At 36.4% G+C, this 26478-nt stretch overlaps 3 protein-coding genes across 3 annotated transcripts; 1 reads left to right on the top strand and 2 right to left on the bottom strand.

Annotated features, from left to right (window-relative positions):
* The first annotated feature begins 598 nt into the window (after positions 1–598).
* Positions 599–1537, top strand: LOC118630046 (olfactory receptor 13D1-like). Its single transcript, XM_036261744.1, has one exon. It carries the CDS (start codon positions 599–601, stop codon positions 1535–1537), a length of 939 nt encoding a protein of 312 aa, XP_036117637.1.
* A 7256-nt stretch (positions 1538–8793) lies between these two features.
* Positions 8794–9753, bottom strand: LOC118630096 (olfactory receptor 13F1-like). The gene has a single exon (XM_036261785.1). The coding sequence runs from the start codon at positions 9751–9753 to the stop codon at positions 8794–8796; it is 960 nt and encodes a 319-aa protein (XP_036117678.1).
* Positions 9754–16158: 6405 nt separating this feature from the next.
* LOC118629853 (olfactory receptor 13C9) lies at positions 16159–17134 on the bottom strand. Its single transcript, XM_036261519.1, has one exon. It carries the CDS (start codon positions 17113–17115, stop codon positions 16159–16161), a length of 957 nt encoding a protein of 318 aa, XP_036117412.1. The 5' UTR covers positions 17116–17134.
* Between the last annotated feature and the right edge of the window lie 9344 nt (positions 17135–26478).

The raw sequence follows: 26478 nt of genomic DNA, 5'->3' as shown, positions 1-26478 counted from the left end.
TGAGTCAATGCTCAACCACTGAGCCACACTGGCCAGGCAGCTTACTATGTTTTTATATACATTTTACCTCTATGAATTTTTATTTTCCTTGGAGAATTAGGGTGATAATAAAATAAGTATAATGCATAAACATATTTGTAAATTATAAAACCTGAACCAATGGTATTGTTAATGATTGGCATATATATATAATCAAATAAATAGATATTTTTAACAGATTAAGCATGCTCTTTCCCAAATAGTAATATTCAAAGTGGGGTCTGTGAGTTCACAAAATGGGAAATAACAGATATTTGTTCAATGCAGATAGTTCTTCCCTACTTCAGAACTTGGACATTACAATCTCAGGAATAGAATACAGAAATCTGTATTTTTAAGAAGCCACCCATGTAATTATTGTCTTCAATCCCCTGCCATATGAGCTAGAAGAGGAGTTTGAAAAGCTAAACTCACAGCTCTTATCATCGTTCCAGTTAGTGCTGAAACACTTGCTGCCCCTCCTACAATGATCTCTTACTCCACATGTTAATCCTGAACAGACTCATTAAATTTACATGTAGTTTTCTCTTCTGGATTACTCCAGGTATAAAATAGTGAAATGGAAAGGACCAATTGGACAGAGATCGAGTTCATTCTGCAGGGACTTTCTGAGTACCCAAGAGCTGAAAAATTCCTTTTTGTGATATGCTTGGTGATATACCTGGTGATTCTCCTGGGGAACAGCACCTTGGTCATCCTAACTCTCCTGGATTCCTGCCTCCACACACCCATGTATTTCTTTCTCGGTAATCTTTCCTTCCTAGACATTTGGTACACAACCTCCTTTATCCCCTCCATGTTGATACACTTCCTATCAAAGAAAAAAACCATCTCCTTCACTAGATGTGTTGTGCAGATGTCTGTCTCCTATACTATGGGGTCCACAGAGTGTGTGCTCCTAGCCATCATGGCATATGATCGATTTGTGGCCATTTGCAACCCTCTGAGATACTCCATCATCATGAGCAAGGCACTTTGCATTCAGATGGCTGCTCTTGCCTGGGGATTGGGCTTTTGCAACTCATTGACAGAAACTATTCTTGCAATAAGGTTGCCCTTCTGTGGCAAAAATGTCATTAATCATTTTGTTTGTGAAATACTGGCCTTTGTCAAGCTGGCTTGCACAGATATTTCCTTGAATGAGATTACTATAATGCTGGGTAATGTAATATTTTTGTTTTCTCCATTACTGTTGATTTGTTTCTCCTATATTTTCATCCTTTCTACTGTACTAAGAATCAGTTCAACAGAAGGAAGAAAAAAGGCCTTTTCCACCTGCTCAGCCCACATAACAGTAGTGACTATGTTTTATGGGACAATCCTTGTCATGTATATGAAGCCAAAGTCCAAAGGCTCTGCTTTTAACAAACTGATTGCCCTGTGTTATGGAGTAGTCACACCCATGCTCAATCCTATCATCTATAGCCTGAGGAATACAGAGGTGCATGGAGCTCTCAAAAAATTGGTGACTAGACACTGGTTCTGGAGGAAAGGATGAGAAATGTACATATTTGAGTTAATGTGCATAATAAGCTCATACAGTGGAGGCCATGGTTTTTAGTATAAATGCAACAAAAGAAATGTTATATGTAGATTCACAGAATTTATGAGTTACACATCTCAAGATAATCTAACTTTATCTTTTTATGAAAATGACAAAAATGTAGAGAAAACTGGTCTAAGAAGTAACATTAAACTTTTAAAAACAAGAAAAAATTTGAAATTAAGCTTTTCCAAGAAAATCCAGTACATACATCCACTTAACAAGTAAAATGCATATATTTCATTCACCTTTTTGAGAGAACAATTTGAGTTCATGTTTTTCTGTTTGCTTATCATTGGTTTTTATTTTACCCAGGGACTTGATCTGGCCTCAACCTAATTTTTCAGGTACATATTTTCTCTTTTTCTTTCTCTATCCATGTTTCTCCCAACCCCTTTGCACACCCTGTGCTTCATTCACTGTATAGTTATCCAATTATATTACGTTCTTTCACACCTAAGGTCAATAGTGTATGCCATCTTGTTCTCATTATCACATTTCTCTGTGTATAGTGACATCCTAGCAATCTCATTAAAGATAATATAAGTGTTATATTTTCTGCAAATTCTTTCCAACATTTATCCAGAATTAGTTATTCCTTCCTCTATGCTGCCTTGAACTTTTATCTTCATTAGAGCAATTTTCCTTTTATACTATAATTATTTGTTAGCTTCTAAAATCTTCCCAAGGGCAGAATTCACTGTTCTCTTTATTAAGTCCAATGTTAAATTAATTAAAAACAGTAGGCAGTAATTAACCATTGAATTAATTAATTAATTAAAATTTTAAAAGGAGAGTAAAATATAATTCAAGTACTTGATATAATACAGGGAGATAAGAAAACCTGAATTTATGTATTATTTCATTTAGAAAACATCAAAAAGCTAATTTTAAAGACAGACAAAAGATTGAATAAAACATATTGAAGAGATCATTTGAGCTGGATTAGAAAAAAATCATATCAGTGTATATTATTCTCTAATAAGTAATTGCTAAGGTAAACTACATCAACTGTATAAATCCTTAAAGTGTACTATTTCACTCTTTCAGAAGCAATGGTGTCATTTTAAATATTTTCTTTAAAAAAAAATCCCCTTGAAATTGCTTATGATTAACAATATGTAATTGTTTTCCTGTAGCATATATCATGTCACATATGTCTATGATAGATAGTTGAGCTGTCTGGTACAGTGAAGTAGCCTGGGCTGTATAAAGAGAGTATCTATGCTCAAGGGCCACCTGACAAATATAACCCAACAGTGTTCAGGAGAATGTCTGTGCTTATTCTGCCCAGCATGATGTTTTGGAGCCTGCAGAGTAAGTGAAATGTCAATGTGGAAGGGAAATCCAATGCAAATTGTTAGAACCAAGCAGAATGAAGAGGATGTCCATGTAGGGAATGATCCAGCTCAGATTGACAGAGCTCAAGAATGATGAAAGGGGCCTACATACAAGATGTGGAGTATGGATCCCAGCACCTGGTCGAGGATCACATCTGCAAAAGAAGGCTACCTAGAAGAATATATGAGAACACAAGTGGGATAAAGAAAATGTTGACCTTCCAGGGGAAGGAGTAGGGCAGGTGGCCCAGAATGAGTTGTCAGAGCCTGAATGTGTGAGAAATGCATCCACAAGTTGATGGTTCAGATCATGAGTGTCCAAGCCTGAGAGGGGGGTAAAGGAAATCCTTAAATACAGACCTAAATGGTGTGAGAAGAGCACAACCGAGGAAGGAAAAATGGTTAAGTATCTCAGAACTGATTAGTCTTAAACAGGCATCCTTAAAGTGGGATAGTCTTACCTAAAGTGTTAGATCTCAATCAACTTAAAAAGAATGTTAGCGTAGGAACAGTGAGTTGATAGAGGGTAGTGTGAAGCAAAAGAAATGGGAGATCACTTATATACAGTGGATTAAACAAATAACAAGTAAATATATTGAGACCAGGTTTTGCACTGTCAGAGACAGAGTTACAAGTATTGAAAGGAGGAAAACTAGAATAAATGATGTGATATTAGATTAGAATTGGAAACAGTGCAAACTCATGGTTTTCAATATGTATAGATATACAGAGTGACATACACATACATATAGGAAGATATAGAAAGGTGATATCTAGATATAGGCATATGTATAAAAATTGACATGGATGTAAATGTTTGTAAATGTGTGTGTGTATATATATACACATACATACATATAAAGTAATTCATTTATTCCCCAGATACACCCACTGAGAGGGCCTGGGAGCAATGACATGCTAATTGTTATTGTACATCTAGCACTGTATCTTAATTTCTAAATGCAGTTTTCTATTAAAAAGGAACCAGGTCTAATTCTAGGAATGATGAGGGGAAATTTTTTATTTTGAAAGACATGTACTTTGGGTATAGAATTCTAGGTTGACTTTTTTTTTCTTTCAGTACTTTGAATATAGGTAGAATAACTTTTTAATACCTTGTGTAGTAATTTTATCAGTCATTTATTTTTTTTAATCTACTGTTTTTTCAGCTTTATTGATGTAGGATTAACAAATAAAAGTGTATTGATTTATATTGTATAGTGTGACTTCTTTAAAGGTGTACAATGTATTGACTTTATTTTCAGCCTTGTGTGAGCTCTAAAAATCATTCCTTTTTTATTCCCCTTACATGATTCTTTCCCAGGTCCCAGTTAGTTTCCTCATACCCTTGCACTAATCAGTACTCAACTGAAGACTCAAGGGGCATCCCCTTAGATCTCCAGAACTGTTTTTCTCTATGGCTTCCTTCTCTGGTATTTTGTTCTTGAAAACTAGCTGCCTTGTTCTCCCTGGATTCTCAATTCCAACCCCTAAACTCAGTGGGACTCCACATGTGTTCCCTCTCCCCGAATTACTACCTAAAAACTCACTCAAGGAAGTAAGCTGAGAAAATTATAGGACCCAATTAATTTGTTTCTCATCTCTTAGGGCGTATTGTCCTATGTTGTTTGATGTCTAATACCTTAAAATTAGTTTTTCATATATTTTTTTCTGTTTTATTTGTATTGTTATAGACAGAGAGGTAAATCTGGCCCCTGTTACTCCATCTTGGTCAGAAGCAGAAATCTAAATTCTCACCACCTATCTGTTCTGCCCCCCAAAATTGGGGGAATGCACAATTCTGATGTGCATGTCTATGGAATAAAGCTGGAAAAGAGAAAGAGATAGACAGAGGAAGATATCTTGGGGTATTTTATGCTTATGTCCCTAAGTACTGCCATAGTGATAGGCCTAGACTTGTGATACACTAATAGGTGTTGCTCAATATATTTGAAATCACAGGTAAATCCAAATTAACTGAAGCTAGAGTCTAGCCAGAAAAAAAAAAAAGATAAAAAAATTGATTATATCAAAGTGATAAATCCATCACCCCTATTTCATAGGAGAGGATATTAAACTTGGATGTATAAAAATTTTCCTAAGATCACTCAGCTTGTATAGAAAAACTAAATTGGAAATCTCTATTCCAGATCCCAATTGTACTGTTTTTTCCCCTATGCTACAGCTCTGACCAGTTGCGGGAAAACATAGCCAATGTCATTTTATAGACATTTGTCCTCAACTTATCCCTAGAGAACATCATCTACACGTAGGGCTCAATTTTCATCTCTGGACCTCCCAATGTATAGCTTTAAACCTGATTTCTCTTCTGGACTTCCCTAATTTCTTCATCTGGAAGTCTGATCATCAGTGTACAATCAACCAGTCAACCAACTTACATCCTTATCTTTATGAAATGATTACCTTTAAGCTCCTCCTCTAATCCAATCAATGGCTACATCAGAGTTCTTTACCTAGAGATCATTGGAATCATCTTTGATGACTGTCCCTATCTGAGAAATCCTGAAATCTAATCCTACAACCCTGCAATTTCCATATTCATCCTATCTTTTTCATCCCATTGTTTTCTAAGTCTTCATCACCTCTATGGGACCTGTTGCAATGGTCCTCTAACTCATTCTTAATCAGTCCTCCATACTGTCACAAAACCAGTCTTCCTAACCTAAGTGCTTAACATGATCACATCAGAAGAGTGCGAGAAAATCTTCACTGACTTTCCATTTTCTACAAAGAGCAATATACAAGAGCCTTAACAATTTGGCTTCATTAAATAATTTTGCCTTCATCTCTTTTTTTTTTTTTTTTTTTTTTTTTTTTTTTTTTTTTTTTAATCCTCATCCGAGGACATTTTTCCATTTTTTGTACAGACAGAGTGGGAGGGAGAGAGAGGAAGAGAGAGAGAGGGAAACATCGATGTGAAAGGGACACATCGAGTGGCTGCCACCCGCACGACCAACCAGGGCCGGGGACAAACTGCAACCGAGGTACATGCCCTTAGCGGGAACCGAACCCGGGTCTCTCCGGACCGCAGGCCGACGCTCTAACCGCTGAGCCAAACCGGCCAGGGCTGCCTTCATCTCTTAAATGAATGCTAATAGTCTTGAAATGGTCTCTCTTTTCCCTTGCTTTTGATAACAAAAATTAGAAGCAATTTTGAATTTATTTCCTCATTTGATTGTCACAAATAACCTCACAATATAGGCACGTCTTCCAGATGAAGTAACCACAGCACAGAGAGATCAAATTAAGTTTTCCAAGGTCACACAGCTACAAGTAGAAAATCAGCATTTAGTCCTGAATCCATTGGTTGTAAAGTCCATGCTTTCCCGTAGCACTACATCGTTACTTCTGTCGCACCGGTTACTAAATTGACAGGTATTGACATTGTAAATGAGAAAGAGATTTTTTCCATGATTTTTCACTTCTGCAATAGGAGTATGTAGATCATTAGGTAGAATAATATGCTTTGTGATTTTCATTGAGAATCAGGTTATCATATATCTTATTTTATTGTGCTAATGAGGATTCAGTGGAAAGGATGATGAATAGGATTTTTACAATTAATATCCGTTCCCATTCGAACATTGCTCTTTACTTTGTTCACAAATGTTTTTATTTGTCATGATATGCCCCTATTGCTTCTTCGCTTCAGAGGTAGTCTATGTGTTAACATTAAAAGATATTATTTCATATGGAATATACCATTAACCTTGACTTCCAATCTCACCTTTTCATTGTATTTTAAAAGTAATAAGTAATGCTAACCCCATCATGCTATTTAATATATTAAAATAAAAATTATGAAATATAAAAAATACTAGGCATAGGCAATAAAAGAATGAGAGACCTACGGTGATCTAGTGTGTGTGCTACTGATATTGATTCAAATCAGAGCAAACCACAAGAGTAATGCCTATGATCCTATCAGAAGCCTTAAGAGGTCTTCACAAAGTGAAGGCATCATCATAAACTTATAGATATTTGCTAAAGTAAGTTTCAGAAAAGTACCTACTTGGAGATAGTAAACCAAAGGCCAGATAAAAAAAAAAAAAATTAAAGGAATGTAGCTTTACTTAGGAAGGCTCCATAAAGAAATAGAGGTTTGTGAGGCTTGGATACTTTATACCTACTTATCCATAGATCATATTTACCCTGCCCTTATGCAGACAGTGGAAGTGAAATCTAGGAGGGTAGAATGAGTGAATATGACTAGTTAGAATTAATAAGCTTTAAGTCATATCACTGTGTTGGCTGTTGCTTACATTTACTGCCATTTTCTATTACCTCCACTTGCTTACCCTTCTATTACTCTTCCAGTGACCACAAGTCATTGCCTTCAAGGATTATCTTTGGATAATGGTTGCTCAGTCCATTGACCTCAATCTACCTTTCTTAAATTTGTCACCCTTTAGACAGATAAATCTTTGGTGTGATTTTCTCACATTCCATAAAATTAATCCGAGGACATCTTCTGTCCCTTTCTTCTGCAGCCTGCAATCTGGATCTAAACCATCACAACAATTCTATTGACTCTGGTGACAACTATATGATAAAGAGCAAATAAGTTTTGCATATTAAACCCACATTTAGTCATCTGGTCCAGAGGGGATCTACAAATACTATAAAAGCTGCTGAGTGTACATTTTTTAATTCCTTGTATATTGTAGTTTATATAATAAGATATAGTTTACACCAACTTAGTGGTTTTGGGGTATTGTAAATTCTGTGTTATAGATACCATGTCTTTTCCTTCTAAGTACTAACAGGTTCGTTTATACCTGTGGATTTAAGAAACCAGGTATCAGGAAAACACACAATAAAAAAAAAAAAAAAGGAGTGCTACTAGTTTCACCAAGTTTCTTGGAATTTACAAAATAATGTCAGCACTCTAAGACCAACCACACACCACTAAATTCTCATGTTTTTCCTGACTGGCGCTCCTCTGCCCCACTTCTCTTCAGGGTAGATTCGTGCACACCTTTTACATGTGTGCATACACCTTCACTTCACACATCTCTGTCTACATGCACAAACATATCTACACATGTAAAACACTGCCACACATTTACAGAATATGAAATTATTTCCATTAAGTTTAGCTATGCTGAAAAAGAGGCTGTATTAGTTTGCTAATTGCCATAACAAAGTATCAGAGATTGGGTGGCTTAAACAACAGAAATTTATTTGCTCATAGTTCTGAAGACTAGAAGTCCAAGTAAGGTGTTGGCAGGTTTGATTTCTTCTGAGGCCTCTGGTTGGCTTGCCGCTGGCCACTTTCTCACCATGTCCTTCCTCTGCGTGTGAGCACCCCTGGTGTACCTATGTGTGTCTAAATTTCTTCTTATAATGGCACAAGTCAGATTGTATGAGGGCCCACACTAACAGCCTCATTTTAACTTTATCATCTCTGTATAGACCCCATTTCTAAATACAAACACAATCTGTGGTACTGGGAAGTTAGAGCATCAACAAAAGAGTTTTGGAGGAAAACAATTCAGCCTAAAATAGAGATTAATCACAAACTAGCTTTTAAAATCTACTGGAGTTATATTTATATATTACATGTATACAAGTTTGAATACTCAATATACTAACTTTTAATGTTTATTTTAAAGTTATGTTTATACTCTCTAACCCAAAACAGAAATTGAAAATTTTCATCATGAGACCTATTTGTATAAAATTTTATATATTTTTATTTTAAATATATCTATATTATCTTAGAATCTCAGTGGTCATTCAAGGAAGAGACAGGAAATCACACATCTCATTTAAAATGAGAGCCATCCCCAATTATTCCAATGTTCTGGAGTATATTGACCACCAAACATTCCTTAATGTTTACCGATATTATTTGCAACTATGAATTAAAAGAGCATAAAGAGGGTTCCTAATTAGCAATTTTTTCACAGCCACTTTCACTTCTTGGTTTCGTAGACTATAAATAATAGGATTCAACATGGGGGTTAATCCAGCATATACCAAAGCCATAAATTTATCTATTTCTTGTGAATCTACAGCTGAGGGCTTCAGGTACATGGAGAGAGCTGTCCCATAGAACAAAACCACCACAGTTAGGTGGGCTGCACATGTCGAAAAGGCTTTGCTTCGACCATCCACTGAGGTGATTCTTAGGATGCTGGAGAGAATAAATGCATAAGAGACACAAATGAGAAGCATCGGCATAGGAAGAAGAAGAATGCTGATCACCAGCATGATTAACTGCGCTTTGGAAGTGTCCTCACAAACCAGTTTCAGGACAGCTAGAATTTCACAAGTGAAATGATCGATGATGTTCTTTCCACAGAGAGATGGTGGCAACACAGACATAGTTTCCACCAGGGAGGTGAGGCAGCCTGTCCCCCAGGAGCCAGCTGCAATCCACACGCAAACCCTCTTGTTCATAATGATGGGGTATCTCAAAGGGCTGCAGATGGCCACATACCGGTCATAGGCCATCATGGACAGGAGCACACACTCAGTGGAGCCCATGGCAAGAGAGAAGTACATTTGAGTGGCGCATCCTGAGAAGGAGATGGTGTTCTTCCCTGAAACGAAGTTTGCCAGCATTGGAGTGAAAGTGGAAGAAGTATACCAGATGTCCAGAAAGGAGAGGTTGCTTAGGAAGAAGTACATGGGTGTGTGTAGGCGGGAGTCCAGGATGGTGACAGAGATCAGAATAATATTACCCAATAATGTGACCAGGTACATCAGCAAGCACAGCACAAATATGGTAATTTCAACTTTGGGGTAGTGAGTAAATCCCAGAAAAATAAAATTTGAAATGACTGTCAAGTTTGTCTTGACCATTTTATTTCTTCTTATTCATCTGTCATAGTGAATAAAAGTATACATTGTTTATACTTAACATTTTTAACTCTATCAACTTTAAGGGGTTTCCGTTAGGGGTGCTTTAAAAGAAGCATTATTCTAGCAATACCTTTTAATTATTCATTCATTCATTTATCATTTATTGAATACAGTATGAGTCACTGAAGATCTAATGCTACTCCCAGGCAACTCACAATAAAATATAAAACACAGTCGAGTAAATAAACAATTACAATAAAATAATATAAGCATGCACCACGGTGCTAGGTAAACATGAAGTAAGAATTTTAACTCTATGTTGGGTGTGGTGCTAAGTGAGACAGTTTGAGAATTTGTTTAATAAAAAAATATGTATTGGACCTACTTAAGTTAAGCACCAGAGAAGGTTTCTGGACAAAGAAACATTTTTTTACAAAAGCTGCAACAAGAAAATATTTGGTTGTACTTCATAAAGCTGTAAATTGTGTAATATAACAGATGGAAGTGCTGCACACTAAAGAATATAAATAGAAGAGAGACAAAAGTCCAATCATTATAACACTAACTGATTTCTGTCTTCAAGAAGGCATTCTGAATACAGAATAATTTTGAACCTATACTTTCTTAGAAAGAAAATCATTTTCAAAGGAAGTATTTTATAATGCAAATCAAATTACTTGCAGTATGTCTCACAATGCATCCTCATAAGGCAACCAATTTAAAAACTACTGTCCTACAAGATAGAGTTCAAATGAAATCAATCACAAACACACAAGCCTCACATTCTCATCACTGCCTATTTCTCCAACCTTGTCTACCAGTACTCCACCTCCATACTCTGGTTTGAAACAGCAACCAGCTTGTGGTTCCTCATACTTACCATGCCATTTTACATTTTCATGGCTTTATTTTACAGTTGATTCACCTAGAGTGTGCTTTCCCAGCTCCAATCTTATCTTTCTTTAATATTTTATCCAATCATTAAATCTGTATGCCATTGTGTCAAGTACACTTCATTCTTTGTATATACTTATGTTACTCAAAAGTATCACACTGAATTATAGTCATATGTGTACAACCACTGGACTGTGAGCTCCTCAAGAGATTGTCCCTCACAATACTAGCAGAGTAATAACTCACTTTAAGATTTTAAATGACACAATGCTGCCTTGAACTTAGTAAGTTTTTAATACATGTTAAAATAAGTACATTTTCACTTTAGTTCTTTGTCAACATAAAAGTCCGAAGACTTCTCAACTTGTCATTTATATTTACAATTAATTATCTACGACATTAAAAAAAAAAAAAAACTAGCTGCCTTAAGAACCAAAGATGATGAGCTCTTATCTTTAAATATCTCATGTACAGTGATGAGGTAAAAACAATGACCACTTGCACTCCCAGAAGGAGTAGAAATGTTTTCTAAACCATCTTTCTCTGCAGGTAATTAGAACAGTATCCTCAGAGTGTGAGATTTGGGCTCTAAATCCAACCATGTTACTTACTGGTACGCAAAATTAGTTAACTCACTTGACCTCTTTGAATCTTGGTTTTCTAATCTATACAAGAAGGATGATCATTCCTCCCTTGTGCAGATATCAGAGACCTAGATTAACTTATAAATTCTCCCTCCACCACCCCAATTCCATGGCTTCTGTAAAATTTCTGACAATCACAAAGGGTTTATGATTTCATGTTCTAACTGCTTTCCAGACCGTAATTATCTGTATGCTGCTCCAGTGCTGGCCCACACTGATTCGGATAAAATAACTCTGCAGCTCTTCATAATCTATCAAATTTCAACCCTCAATCAACAAGTGAATATGAGCACTTTACTGATTATTTTCAGGAAGGTGAATGTTAGACATTTCTTGTCTCTAACGTTCATGTTGGTCCACACACACCCCTACTTCCACTGAGGGTTTCTCTACTGGTCTTTCCCCAGCCGGCGTCCAGTCTTCTTGCTCCAGCTCCGACTCTTGTTTTCCCTCTATGTTCACCTCTCTCCACCACGCCCTCATCCTCCCTTTCAGACACAAAACAATGAAGTCTTTTCTCATGCACACTGAGTCCCCACAGCTTCCCTTACCCTTATCTAATATGTTTGCCAGAGTCTTACCTTTCCCAAATTATTTTATTTAGATATATTCTCTTTCTCTACAAAATGATTTCTGATTACAATGCTAAAATAATTAAATATTTTCCTACAAATGCCCCTCTTTCAAGTGTTAGAGCCAGAATTGACTCAGAAAACTTATAATCCAACCCTCTCATTTTAAAGTTGACAGATGCTTGGAGTTTAATGGAATGTCTGGGGTGAGAAAATCTAGGGCATAATAATGCTAAAAATTCTGTACTACAGGGTGGAGCAAAAGTAGGTTTATAGTTGTTCATATGGAAATAATACAAGAATTAATAATAATACAAGAATAAACTGCTTTGCATACTCACAATTATAAACCTACTTTTGCCCCACCCTCTATATTCATGACTCATTTCTTCAATTCAATATTTTCCTACCAATTAGTATTTCTTTTTAAAATAAATATTTCTATGCTGATCCTGGCCCAGCTGAGACCAATGGATAACTTTTATAACTCTGAGAATGCAAGAAGAGATGACTAATGTCTGTGCCCATTTACCTCAGCATTGTGATGAACATCGGCCTTGTCCTTTCGGAGAATGTATGCTTCAGTATTGAGACTTAGCTATCTTCAGCACAGTCTTATGAATCTGGTGCAGTGCTCAAAAAGAGTAAAAGATCCTGAATGTTGTTATGATAATGCGTTATGAGAACCATATTCAAGTCAGCCTTGCAGAAGTATTTTTATTCAGAAGATTGTAGTGAAAAACAATATGAATGTTCTTAGTTTGCAAAAATTCAACCCAAATTTTGCCTGATTCATAAAATCTCACATACATAGTTCCCATTCATTAAAATTTTTTAAATAACTTAAGAGAAGTCATGACATACAGATTTGTTCGGCCAAAATCACCATATATAATCTGCTCCAAAAAACTTCCAAAGAGTTAGTTACCTCTGGAACTAAGACTACTAAACTCTATTGTTGCTTTTAGGGACCTTCCAACTCCCTTAACAATTTAACATTGTGATTCAGAAACAAAGTTAAGAAACTTTCCAGTTCTCAAGGGTGTAATTCCCCAAGTTACAGTAGCTAATTCAGGACACACACACCCCCCGCCCCAAAATTAGGCAATTTAAAAAATTTATTTTAACTCATTTAGCCCAGTAAAAAACCTGATTCTTGAGCAGAATTTGAGTAGGCAGAACTGGAGGAGACTATTTGCCTATTCCATTCATTCTGTAAATTGCCCTTAAATTATACAGCAAACATTGCAAATACTAGAACTATAGAAATGTCTTCCCATATGGCCTCTGAGCTTGTAAGGTGACCCATTAATTTTCAGAAATCTCTCCAAACATCTGGTTATCTGAGTAATAGAAGATAAAGCATCCTTACTAAGCTTTTAAATGGCTGCAAAGTGAAGAGAGAGCATTGATCAATCAGATAATTTATTACTATCAAATGCCCTCTGAATAGACTATGATCCTACTATGTTTGTGATTTTTTAATAAAGACTACATAATAATATCTGATGGTATCGTGCATTAGAATGAATACTGGACTTAAAGTAAAAGAGTTACGGATTGAGCCCTTGCCAATGTGGCTCAGTTGGTTGGAGTGTTGTCCCCTGCACTAGAAGGTCGTAAATTCAATTCCTGGTCAGAGCACATACCTTGGTTGCCAGTTGGATACCCTGTGGTTGTGTGCAACCTATCAATGTATCTCTCTCACATTAATGTTTTTCTTTGTCTCTTTCCCTTCCTCCCTCTTTAAAATCAATCATTGTTTTTAAAGAGTTATGAATTGAACCTCAGCTCAACTACAATTAACTAAGTGATCTTTTACAGTTGTAGTACATCAATTGCATTAATGACCCCAGTTATTTGCTCCTGCCCAGGCCCACATAGTCTTATTTTGGCCCTAGGAACATGCCCTGATTTGGTCTCTGGGGTATTAGCAAATGTAATGCAAGCAGAGAATTGTAAAACTCTTGACAATTAGGTTAGCCCTCTGTCTTCCATCTTTGTTATTGTCATGAAATATGTCCAAGTTAGCCAGTTGGAAGACAAAATGCACATTAAGCAGAATTGGGTTACCCCAGTCACCACAGTTGAAGTCAGCCTGGGTGAGCCAGCTGTCAGTCACTCCTCAACAAATTAGTGAGCCCAAAAACGAGCCAACACAACTGATTTGAGATGCAAAGATAATCTAGTAAAGATCACCTAGGTCCAGCCCAGCTAAAATATTATCTCATAGAATTTAATAAATGTTTATTTTGGTATGCCACTAAAATTTATGATTGTTTATTATGTTGCATCATTGCAGAAGTAACAATGATGTAACAATATAGATACTTGCATTACCTATCCAACACTGACTCACTTGGGCCTTTACCCATCTTAAAAGACTCCCATTTTTATTCATTTTTCTATCCTATTTTTATCCATAGACCATTCTGATTAGTTAAAGTCCCCTACCTTATTTTCTAGAAGTCTTACATTTTTACCTTTGATATTGATATATACAATCCATCTGGAATTAATTTTTGTGTGTGGTAGGAGACAATGGTCAAGATTTCTTTCTTTCTACATGAGTACTATTTGACTGAACATGATTTATTGAAAATATCCCTCCACCACTCACTGCAGTGTTAGTTTTCACATAACCTAATTGACCAGTTTTTCTATGGATCCGTTTTGGGCCCCTTGTTCTGCTCTGCTGGTCTCTTTTGTTGTTGAATTTACTGGGATGACATTGGTTAATAAAAGTATATAGGTTTCAGGTATACAATTCTATAATACATCATCTATATATTGTATTGTGTGTTAAGTCACTGCACCACCCCAAGTCAAGTCACCATCCCAAGTCAAATCTCCCTCCATCATCATTTATCCCCCCTTGACCCTCTTCTACCTCCCCCCAACTCCCCTTCCCTCTGGCAAGCATCATACTGTTGTCTGTGTCCACAAGCCTTTCTTTTTTCTTTGTTTAATTCCTTCACCCTTCTCACCCAGCCCCCAACACTCTCCCCTCTGTCAGCTGTCAGTCTGTTCTCTGTATCCATGAGTCTGTCTCCACTGTGTTAGTTTATTTTGTTCATTAGATCCCACATATAAGTGAAAGCTTATGGTACTTGTCTTTCTCTGACTGGCTTATTTCACTTAGCATAATACTCTCCAGGTCCATCCATGCTGTTGAAAAGGTAAGATTTCCTTCTCTTATTGTGGCTGAGTCAATGAAATATGACATGGATACATGAAACAGACTGACAGATATCAGAGGGGAGGGAGTAGGGGAAACTGCATAAAAGAAGGTTAAGAAATTAGCCAAAACCATATATGCATAGCCCATGGACAAAGACAACAGTCCAATAAAGGCTGGGGATTTGGGGGAGCTGGATAGAGGTGGTAAAGGGGGAGGAAAATAGGGGACATCTGTAACAGAGTTAACAATAAAAAATCAAATGTAAAAACCATCTAAAAGGTAGATCTAGTAACAAGGTAGATTATTAACAAATTCCTCTTGGATCAATAGCATACTTCATGGATAGAGTCAATGGGACAGAGGAAAAGATGCAGCTCTACAGTTATCAGTGAATATTTAACTCAGATGTTATTTACACTTAATTTTCAAACAGCTTTAAAATCAATTATTTGGTTCTAAATCCAAAGCAGTTAGATTCCGCGTGTCAGAAGATCTTTGGAAAGAAGACTACAACAGAAAGCAGAAATAATGATAATTTAATGCTTCATAGTTAGACATGAATGAAAAGTTATAAAAATAACAGCATTTTAGAACCAAAAAGTTTAAAAGTTTACAGCTACCTAGACAGAAGAAAATAACCATTACATATGTGAATAGACTCCAAATAAATTATTTCAGTAATTACAGTAATGAAAGTTCATAATTTTAACTGAGTTTTAAAAATCTGAAACCAGGTTTCATTCTGTGTTGTAAAGAAAATAAGGAGGTCTAAAATTGGTTTCAGAAATAATTGCATCAAAAAAGATTTTAAGGTTTTAATAGTAGTGTAGCTTTTCTTGTCTAGAAATTCCCCTCCCTATTACACTATCACTCTCCTTGCTCTCAGAGTCAAACTCCTCATCAACAACAACAATCTACAATCACTGACGCCACTCCTGAAATACTGAAGTTTACTTTGTTTCATTATGCATTGCACCAAAAAAGAATATTTTAGAGCTTGAAATCATTGAGAGATAAATTTGACACTGCAGCAAGAACCTATCTATATGACTCTTTGATTTACCTAACTGATTTCCTTGTTGTGATAATATAAAAGAACCTGTCCCGTTCTCATTTACTTGTTAAAAACTTTTCTTCTAAGTAGGTGCTTTACTGCCTCCTTCACATCCTTGTTTCTGAGACTATAGATTAAAGGATTCATCATGGGAGTCATCACCCCATAAAACATGGATATAAGTTTGTCAGTAGCATCCAAGTCATCTGAATTGAGTGTCTCTTTAGTCTTGGGCTTCATGTACATGAAGAGAATGGTTCCATAGAATATTACCACCACAGTCAGATGGGCTGAGCAAGTAGAGAAGGCTTTGCTTCTCCCATCAGAAGTGCGGATCTTGAGGATGCTAGAAATGATTAATGAGTACGAGATGACAATCAAGAGCAGGGGCATCAATGTGAACAATGTTGTAGCCACGAGCATGATGAACTCATTGTCTGAGATGTCAGCACAGGCCATCTTCATCACAGCCAGAATTTCACAGGAGAAATGATTGATGACATTATTCCTGCAAAAGGTCAATTGTACCACAAGTGTAGTTTGTACTGCAGAGTTGAAAACCCCCGCAAACCAGGATCCAGCTGCCATGGGCACATAGGATTTCTTGCTCATGATGACAGGATATTTCAGAGGGTTGCAGATAGCTGCATACCGGTCAAAAGCCATCATGCCCAGGAGCACACACTCTGTTGTCCCCATGGCCAAGCCAAGGAACATCTGCACTGCACAGCCAGAGAAGGTGATGGTCTTCCTTTCTGAGAGGAAGCTCGCCAGCGTGGAAGGAATGGAGGTGGTAGTGTAGCAGATGTCCAAGAAGGAGAGGTTCCCCAAGAAGAAGTACATAGGCGTGTGAAGGTGGGAGTCCAAGATGCTAATTAAAATAAGGAGACCATTGCCCAGAAGGATGACCACATACATTATTAATATTAGCACAAAAAAGAGAAGCTCAAGCCTTGGGTAACCAGACAGCCCCTTTAGAAAAAATTCCACCAGAATGGTTTGATTTTCCCATTCCATTTTACTTTTCCTCTTTTACCTGTAAATATTTGAGAAATTTGTTTAAAAAATAATATTTCTTTACTATGGTAACTCCAAGTTCAAAACTGCATGAATATAAAAGTTTACCATGAATCCAATGAAAAGAAGAAAGAAAACAGGGAAGGGGAAGAAGATTTAAAAAAAAGGAAAGGGAGTGAAGAAATAAACAAGTTAGAAAGAGAAGTAGGAGGGAGAAGCTATTGTATCAATTACTGTTTCTGTACCAGCAACTTCGTGAGGTTTTATTCATACATTTCCTCATTTAACCCCACAATCGTTATCATTTTAAAGACAAGGGATTTATCTAAGTTAAACCAAGAGAGTTTATTTTAGCCTAAAGTCATATATTAACATGTAGCAAAGCCCAGGCTTAAACTCAAGCTTGCTTGTTTTCCATAATTGTCTATTTTTTTAATGAGCTATAAAAGCAATATGAATGTACCGTATCAGAGACTGGGTTAACTTGTAGAGGCAACCTAGCTCCTAGGTCAGGGAAACTCAACTGTAACCCACTGCATGTTAAAGCACTGGAAGAAGTGTGTCAATCTGAGGGGAGAAAGGTCAGCAATAAACCCAAGCAGTGCCCTGGCCAGTCTGGCTCAGCAGTTAGAGCGTCACCCCACAGACCTGAGAGTCCCGGGTTCGGTTCCCGCTGAGGGCATGTACCTCGGTTGAGATTTGTCCCCGGCCCCAATTGGGGTCATGTGGGTGGCAACCAGTCAACGTGTCTCTCTCACATTGATGCTCTCTTTCTCTCTCTCTCTTCCTCCTGCTTTATCTGAAAATAAATGCAAAAAATGGCTTTGGGTGAGAATAAAAAAAAAACAAACAAACCCAAGCAGTGTTTATTGACTGCCTGATTGCCCAAAAAAAAGGTGCAATTTATGTAAAGCCCAATAATACAAAGTCTTTTTGTCACAATGTAAATATCCTCTTTTTGTTGGGATATTGAGTAATTTTTAAATTTTCATTTTATAAATTATCATACAGTAAAATTTATTTTGTCTACTTTAATATCCAGTTTTATGAATTTTAAAATATGTATAGATTCATGTATCACATAATCAGGACATGAAATCATAAAATCTCCATTGTGCTATCTTTTTATAGTCACCCTTTTCATCTGCTCATAAATCCTAGAAAAGACAAATATTTCTTTATCCCTATAGTTTTACCTTGTCCAGAATGTCTCAGAAATGGAAGTATATGAGCCACTGGTACCTGGCTTCTCTCACTTTAGCATAAAGCCCCTGAGATTCATCCAGGTTGTTATTGCTCAGTAGTATCCCATTGTATGGATGTTCATCTGTTTACCTGTTGAAAGACATTTGGGTTGTTTCCAATTTGGACCAATTATGAATAGGACTTCTATAAATATTTATGCCAGAATGTATGAACAGTTTTCATTTTCTAGGGTAAATATCCATGAGCAACATACTGGATGATATGAGACATGTATACTTAAGTATATTAGAAACTGCCAGTTCTCCAGAGTGGCTATTTCATTTTTGCACTCCTAACAGGAATATATGAGATTTCAAGTTGCTTCCCACCCTCATCAACACTTGTTATTTTCAGCAAATATATTTTTTTACACATTCTAATCGGTGTGCAGTGATATTTCAACATAATTTTAATTGGCATTTCCCTAATCACTAATGTTTGGAAAAAATTTTCCATCCTTATTTTCTCGTTAGTAAAGTGTCATTCATATATTTTGCCCATTTTTTATTGGGTTGTTGGTTTTCTTATTGTGGGGTTTTGAGAGTTCTTTACATATTCTGGCTATGAATCATTTATTGGATATATGGCGCATATGCTGTCTACAGGTCTGTGATTTGTCTTCCCATTCTCCTAATGCAAATACTTTTAGTTGCCATTTTAATTAGATGCTTCTTAAGTCCAATCGAAAGAAAGACTATGACCAAAAACGACATCTTCCAAAAGCTCATTGACACCTCTAACCTTAGATGAGTCCTCAAAAAAATAATTACTACCCTCACTCAGGGGTCAGAAAGGGTAGGTTTTGCATTAAAAGAGCTTGACTCATGAAATCTCAGGCCACTCCTTTTCAATTTTCCCACCTGCCCTCCCCCACACACAGATTAATTTCCAGCAATATCCTTGTTCATGAACACAAAAATCCATTGAAAGTGCTCCAATTCATTCACAACACAAATAGGCCCTTAACATGTATATCATTTCTCCTTATTCAGGAAACTTGGCAGAAATTTTAGGTCTGAACTGAATCCTTTGGATGTATTTCAACTAGTTTCTAATTACCTATATCTACCTTTGGTCATTATTAGGGTACTTCTCATTTCATCCTATCTTGTCCTTATTTCAATCAATTCCACCTTTTATACTTTGAGATTTTTTTATACCCTAAAGATACACACTTCTTTTACTCTGAATCCCAGGTCACCTTCTTAATGCTAGCCATCCAAATTCCAATTCCCTGGTAAATGATAACTGAAAAGCAATTTCACTCTGTCTCACAAAGCAAGCTCACTTTGTCTATGAAAAAGAACATGTATTACACTGCCAGTGTAGCTCAGTGGTTGAGCGTAGACCCATGCACAAAGAGGTCACCAGTTCGATTCCAGGTCTGGGCACATGCCCAGGTTGTAGGCCAAATCCCCAGTGGTGGGCATGTGGGATGCAGCCAATTGATGTTCTCTTTCATCGATGTTTCTATCTCTCCCTCCCTCTCTCTCTAAAATCAATAAAGAAAAAAAAATTTAAGAAAATGTATTATTTAATGAAGTAGATTTTTACTGACATGCAGATGTTCTTTAGAGCAAGTCTTTATACAAAAAGTTTCTATAAGCAATAGAAAATTCTAGCATGAAGTCACAGAATGTTAAAAGTATTAAAATACAATAAATAGAACCACCCCCTCCACAGTCCCAACCACAGAGAGGAGTAGGCAGCTGTCAGGTTTGGAAGGAAACACGCTGGGAGACTGCTCTCACAACTAATATTAACAGCTTCAAGCACTGCCCAACAAGAAGCCGTGTTACAAGCCTGTACTGCAGAATCAGCCACAGGCCTCCACCTCTTGCTTTCCCAGCTTCTTCCCAACCCTGTCCTGACGGGGGGACCTGAACCAGCTAAAAGCTGTAGCTTCAGTCTACACTGCTGACTCAGTCCTCACTGAAAGCCTTTGGTCAGGGGATCAGATCAATGACAGCCCTCTGGCTTTGTGCAGAACACATGAACACACACTCTATATGGTTTGTATATAGATTAAACCTATCTATGGCCAGCAATGACCTCAGAGCTAGGGACCCTCATCCATGGCCCTCTGCTTACAAGGCCGGTAACTAGCTATGTGGCCTTGGGCAATTAACTTCTGTGTCTCAATATCATTACCTATAACAGGGGATTTTAATAGCATCATTGTGGTGTTCTTGGGAGAGTAAATAAAACAATGCATGTAAAGCACCTCGCACATATAAAGCAGCATTTTGTTTTTCACCTCGCCTTGACTTGTTCATTTTTCAAATTCTTTTACATTTCTGTCCTCAGTTGCATGCTCTTACAAGAGTACCTTTAAATTTTTACAACCAGACCTGTTCAGGTATCCAGTCTCTTCTTATCCAACCAACCTACTAATTTTCATCGCATTTAAGGTGTGACACAGATGCACATTATACCAAACCCTATTCACTTTGTAATGAAAAGTATTATACAACTATAGCGAAGGCCAATGCCATTTAAAACAAGGAACTCATGGGTTGACATTATAATAAAGAAAGGCCATTTCAATTCACTCATCTAAAAATTAAATGAAAGTGTGTGTGTATGTGTGTATGAGAGAGAGAAAGAGGAGAGACAAATACAGTATTATGTCTAACATTACCACAGGAATACATTACCAACAACAAAAATAACTATAAGTGCTCCAAAGAATTAAAAAAATACAAATGCAAACATAACTATGAAAGTCAAAATTCCTTACTGTTAGCTAAGACCTCATTCTTCCTCTTCATTTCCTTTTTACACAGGTCAAAAGATGTATTCAAGAATAAAGTTTCCAAATAGCACCTACAGTGCAGAGGCTCCAGGACAGAGACTGTGTACTCATGGTTAGCACTGGACGCACATTTGCTAACTGAACCAAAGATAACTAAATTAGTGCTATGCGGTATATTGTTTCAGAATCAAAACTTTGGTGACTCCAACCTACTTTATATTCTGAATCAAGAATACAAATCCACTGCCTGTTGTATAATAACCTCATTGGATCAGTGAAAAATAACACCATTAGACATGAAGGCATTTGTACTAAATTAAGAAACCAGTAAACTATATTCTGACTAAATGAATCTCTATTCCCTGCAAGATAAATTCCAGACCTAAATATCCATCTTTTTGGATATTTGAATTATGTTGTATTTAAATTACCTTTTGGTCATATATATGTTCATTTAATTTCTTTATTTTCTTACTATATCCAAGAAAATCCTCTTAAAATTTTTTTGTCCTATTCACTGTAGACTCTCTATGATTAAGAAATATTCTATCCCAAAACACATGGCCTGTTTCAACTCAGTTCATTGTACTGACATCCCCCTGGTCTTGTGTTATTAGTATGTTTTCAGCAATTACCTCTAAATGGAAGGTCGACTCGCCTCCTAGATTGCAACACACAGAAGACTGTTTTGCCGTGATCTTCTATTTGCAGACTTTTTACAGAATTTTCTGAGGCTGATAAACTTCTGAAGGTATTACCACTGAGGAGCCATAGTGTCACAGGACTTGTTGTCTGGAAAATATTGATGGCAAAGATACTACTTCAAAATTGTTTTAAAACCTATACAGTACAACCAAATATTACTGATTACAAAGAAAGTGTATTTTGGTTCTGCTAGTTCAAAGTAAGAGGAAAATGAGTATTTGAGAATATAGAAGATTCCATTTGCCCTTCAAGCCCAGGTGGATATATTGCCCCATTCTGAAAAGCCAGTCAATTCTCCAAAGAATCTTCTCCAGGCTCAGGAAGGCCACTTAAATGGGCCTTCCTGCTCTCAGGGACTTATGCAATTTTCTAAGACATAGCTTTAAATTGCTTCAGGGTAGATGTTCAAAACCTTTGAAAACTTCAAGAATAATCCCCTAGAGATTTAATTATATTTAGATCCATTACTGTATTTCAAATAACCAATCAGAAGTCTTGAGGATGTATCTTATCCCATTTTCAGTCTTTAATCAGATGCTGCTGGATCCTTAATCCAAACATATTCTAATGGCTTTGTCCAGACTTTCGTTCATCCAACCTGCCTTATTGGTAATACGGTAGAAAGACCTCATTTAGCTACATTAACTCTTGGCTATTAATCATAAGAATAATAAAAACTTATAAGGTTCTAGGCACTGTTAATAAGAATTTTATATATATTTATATTTAATTTGAATGTGTTAAATTAGTGAGAGAAGACAATAAGAGTTTCATTTTACAAAATAATATGAAAATTATTGCATGTGACTCAAATTCGGAATTTACATGTGCTTATGTAAATATGAGTGGCATTCTGAAATTCAAAATAAATTCAGAAATTTTGAAACTATACAATGAAAATGTAGAAGCCATCAAGCTATTCAGTTTTCCTATTGTAACTCTACAACCTAATTTGTAACTCAATCCCACTCTATACTGTAGGAATCGCCAAAGAATTCACCTAAACAGATATACCTATCACCCAGATTAACTGGCATAAAATCGCCATCTATCTAATATAAACGATGAAGAGGTGCTCTCGGTCAAATTCTATTTCTCCTGGTAGTGCTCTCCCTTTCTTGAACTGTTTCACACAAATAATGAATGCCATTTATTCACTGCAAAACTACTGATACAAGCAAAATAGACTTTGACTAAAGGTCTAAAAATAATTGGGAAAGGGGGTGGAATCAGAGCCCTGAACAGGAAACAAGTTAGAACTAGTGTTCAACATCATTGTTTCTGAAATTCAGTGACATGATCACAAGGAATTGCTTCCTGGACCTTTTTCTAAGCTTTTTTCCCAAAAACAGAGTTCTTTACCCACTTCTTCCTTTCTTCTCCCCAAGTCACAGGGGATTCTCAAAATCCTACATCCAACATTACTTAAGTGAAGCACCCAAATAAATTACATCAGAATAATATTTTAAGTAATAAAATTATTCTTTTACTTTTTTTGGCAGAGAAGTCTTACTACTTTAGTCAACCTATTTCATTAATAGTAGGACATGGGTGATAATTTTATAAAGCTAAATAAGGCTTCTCACCAAAAAAAATTTTTAAAGAGCTATAGTTATCTGTAATATCATCACCTAGGATGTAGAAAATGTCCTAATGGGCATGCAGTATAACTCACACTCAATGTGTAATCTTCAGGCCTAAAGAAATTGCTTAGGCATTCAATGTAAATTGAGATTTTACTTTTTTTTTATTTAATTTTTTTTAACTGAGTTAACCTTTCTAACATAATTAGGCAGCTGCTTACATTTTTTTCCCCTTTTTTAAATTATATTTTTCTGTTATCCATATATATCCATTTTATTTTAGAAACTTGGACATTTTAGAAAAAATACCATGGTTAATTTTTTGGATATATCTTTCCAACCTCTGTAATGCATAAGTTTTCTTGGTTTAGGTTTTGGTTTTGCAAACAATGCCGAACATCAGTTTTTGTTTTTCTTTCACTTAAACATAAGTATTTTTGTATTAACACAAATTCTTCAAAATATAATTTAATAGTTGTACAACAGTCTATCAAATGATTGATGTACTGTGATGATTTCATAATTCCCCATCATTAAAATAGATACATATGAAAAACTAGTTCAAATGGCAGCATATAATGGTGGCAAAATTATAAAAAAAAAAAATCCAAGTCCTATGGGAAATAAATAAAAATTTGTTAGGTACTAGTCTTAAATTTTTTTGTTTCCTTTATTTAAACAGATTATGGCACTCCATCTTATACAAGTAAACAAAAATGCAGAAAACATTTCGAGGTCATTCAAGGATGAAACATTTAGAATTTATCAATTTTTTTTAATACTTAATTTATTAAGTTTTTATTACAGATGTCCCTCCTTTTTCCTCTTTTGAGAACTTCCTCCCCGAAACCACCCCCCACTCCATCTTTACTGTACTATTGTCTGTGTCCATTGGTTATGCACATAGCATGTAAGTTCTTTGGTTTATTAATTCTTCTTAAATGAGTTACTCTAGCATTACAAGAGAAATAGAAATAGTGGCCTCTCCTCAATTAATTAGCTTTTTTTTTTTTTAAGCATCAAAAGGGATGGGTGGCTTCCTATGGGAATGTTTGCAAGTAAAATGTTTTGGCAGCAATCATTTTGGGGCTGTTAGAATACCAAATATACTACCTTAGTTTCAGCATAAAACAATTATTTTCTCAAAATGATTTCTAAGTAGGATTAAACATTTTAGAGGAGTTAAAAGAGAAGAAATGGCACTGGACCTGATTCATACCTTCCCTAAACCAGCTTCAGTATAGACTCCAGATTACTGATGCTTATTCAAAGCCTCTGTCAGTATACCCTAAGAAACCTGAAACACCAGTCAGAAAGAATATATGTACCCCTATGTTCATAGCAGCACTAGTCATAATCACTAAGGTCTGGAAACAGCCCAAGTGTCCATCAATAGATGAGTAGATAAAAAAGCCGTGGTACATATGCACAATGGAATACTATGCAGTTGTAAGAAAGAAAGATTTCTTTTTTTTTTTTTTTTTAATCCTCAACTGAGGACATTTTTCCATTTTTTGTTCAGATAGAGCGGGAGGGAGAGAGAGGAAGAGAGAGAGAGAGAGAAACATCGATGTGAAAGGGACACATCGAGTGGCCGCCACCCGCACAACCAACCAGGGCCAGGGACAAACTGCAACCGAGGTACATGCCCTTAGCAGAAACCGAACCCGGGTCTCTCTGTACCGCAGGCCGACGCTCCAACCACTGAGCCAAACCGGCCAGGGCAGAAAGAAAGATTTCTTATCCTTTGAGATGACATGGAGGGACCTGGAGAGTATTATCCTAAGCAAAACAAGTCAATCAAGGAAAGACAAATATCACATGATCTCACTTATCTGTGGAATATAATGAACAAAACAAGCTGAAGAACAAAATAGACCCAGAGACATGGAAGTGGAGTACAGACTGACAAACCTCAGAAGAGGTGGATGTGGGGGGGAGGGAAGAGATAAACCACAGAACTTTTACACATGTATGTGTAAACAAGGGCATAGACAATAATGCTGCAGGGCAGGGGGTTGGGATTGGGAGGAGGGTATCAATGGGGGGAAAAAAGAAAAACACCTGTAACAAAAATAAATTAATTAATTAATTTTAAAAAATCAAAGCCTCTGTCAGTTTTATTTGCAGACTAAGAATAGGTTGATTATGCTTCTGTAATAAATCAAGTTCCAAACATAAACAGTACTGAATTGGAATATATCTTGGCCTATCCACCTCTTCCTGCTCTCTTTGTAAGTCTGTATAGTTTGGTGCAGCTTGGGTTGAATAAGAGCCCTCCTTTCCATAGTCAATAGGATTATAAACCTCCTCTATGCCAACTAAAAGGTCTGAGCACTGTTTCCTCAGACAGCAGCATGACTTGTTGGCAAATGACTATCACAAGGCAAATCCTAGATCATCTCCACAACCATTGTATTAAATAAAATATTAACTAGTAACTCACCCATTAGTTCAATTTATTCATCTAGAGATACAGTTTGCAGCTGTGGTAGACTATCATGAGGATACAAAGCTGTTCTTATAAAGGGCATTCTGTGATTCATTTACTGTAAACAGGAAGGTCATTTGCTAATATTTATTTTTTAGTTTTGTTTTCGAATTGAAGATATTTTCATCATGCTTTTATATGCAAAACTTGGGCACTTTAGCTGACCCAAAATTCATTCTTTAAAAAAATATTCGCACCCTGGCCGGTTTGGCTCAGCGGTTAGAGCATCAGCCTGCGGTCCGGAGAGACCCGGGTTCGGTTCCCGCTAAGGGTATGTACCTCGGTTGCAGTTTGTCCCCGGCCCTGGTTGGTCGTGCGGGTGGCAGCCACTCGATGTGTCCCTTTCACATTGATGTTTCCCTCTCTCCCCCTCCCACTCTATCTGTACAAAAAATGGAAAAATGTCCTCGGGTGAGGATAAAAAAATATTCGCCCTAACTGAAAATTCAACAAGTCGAATTACTTTCATATGGACAGTCTATATGAAATTTGGTTCCATGTATATCTAAAATCTGAAGAACATGAAACTGTTTGCAATAAACTACACAGGAGTCTCACCTCCAAGTCTCACCAGAACATCAGTT

Source organism: Molossus molossus, unplaced genomic scaffold (genome assembly GCF_014108415.1).
Source record: "Molossus molossus isolate mMolMol1 unplaced genomic scaffold, mMolMol1.p scaffold_m16_p_14, whole genome shotgun sequence".
Lineage (NCBI taxonomy): Eukaryota > Metazoa > Chordata > Mammalia > Chiroptera > Molossidae > Molossus > Molossus molossus.
This window is presented reverse-complemented; position numbering and strand designations above follow the sequence as displayed.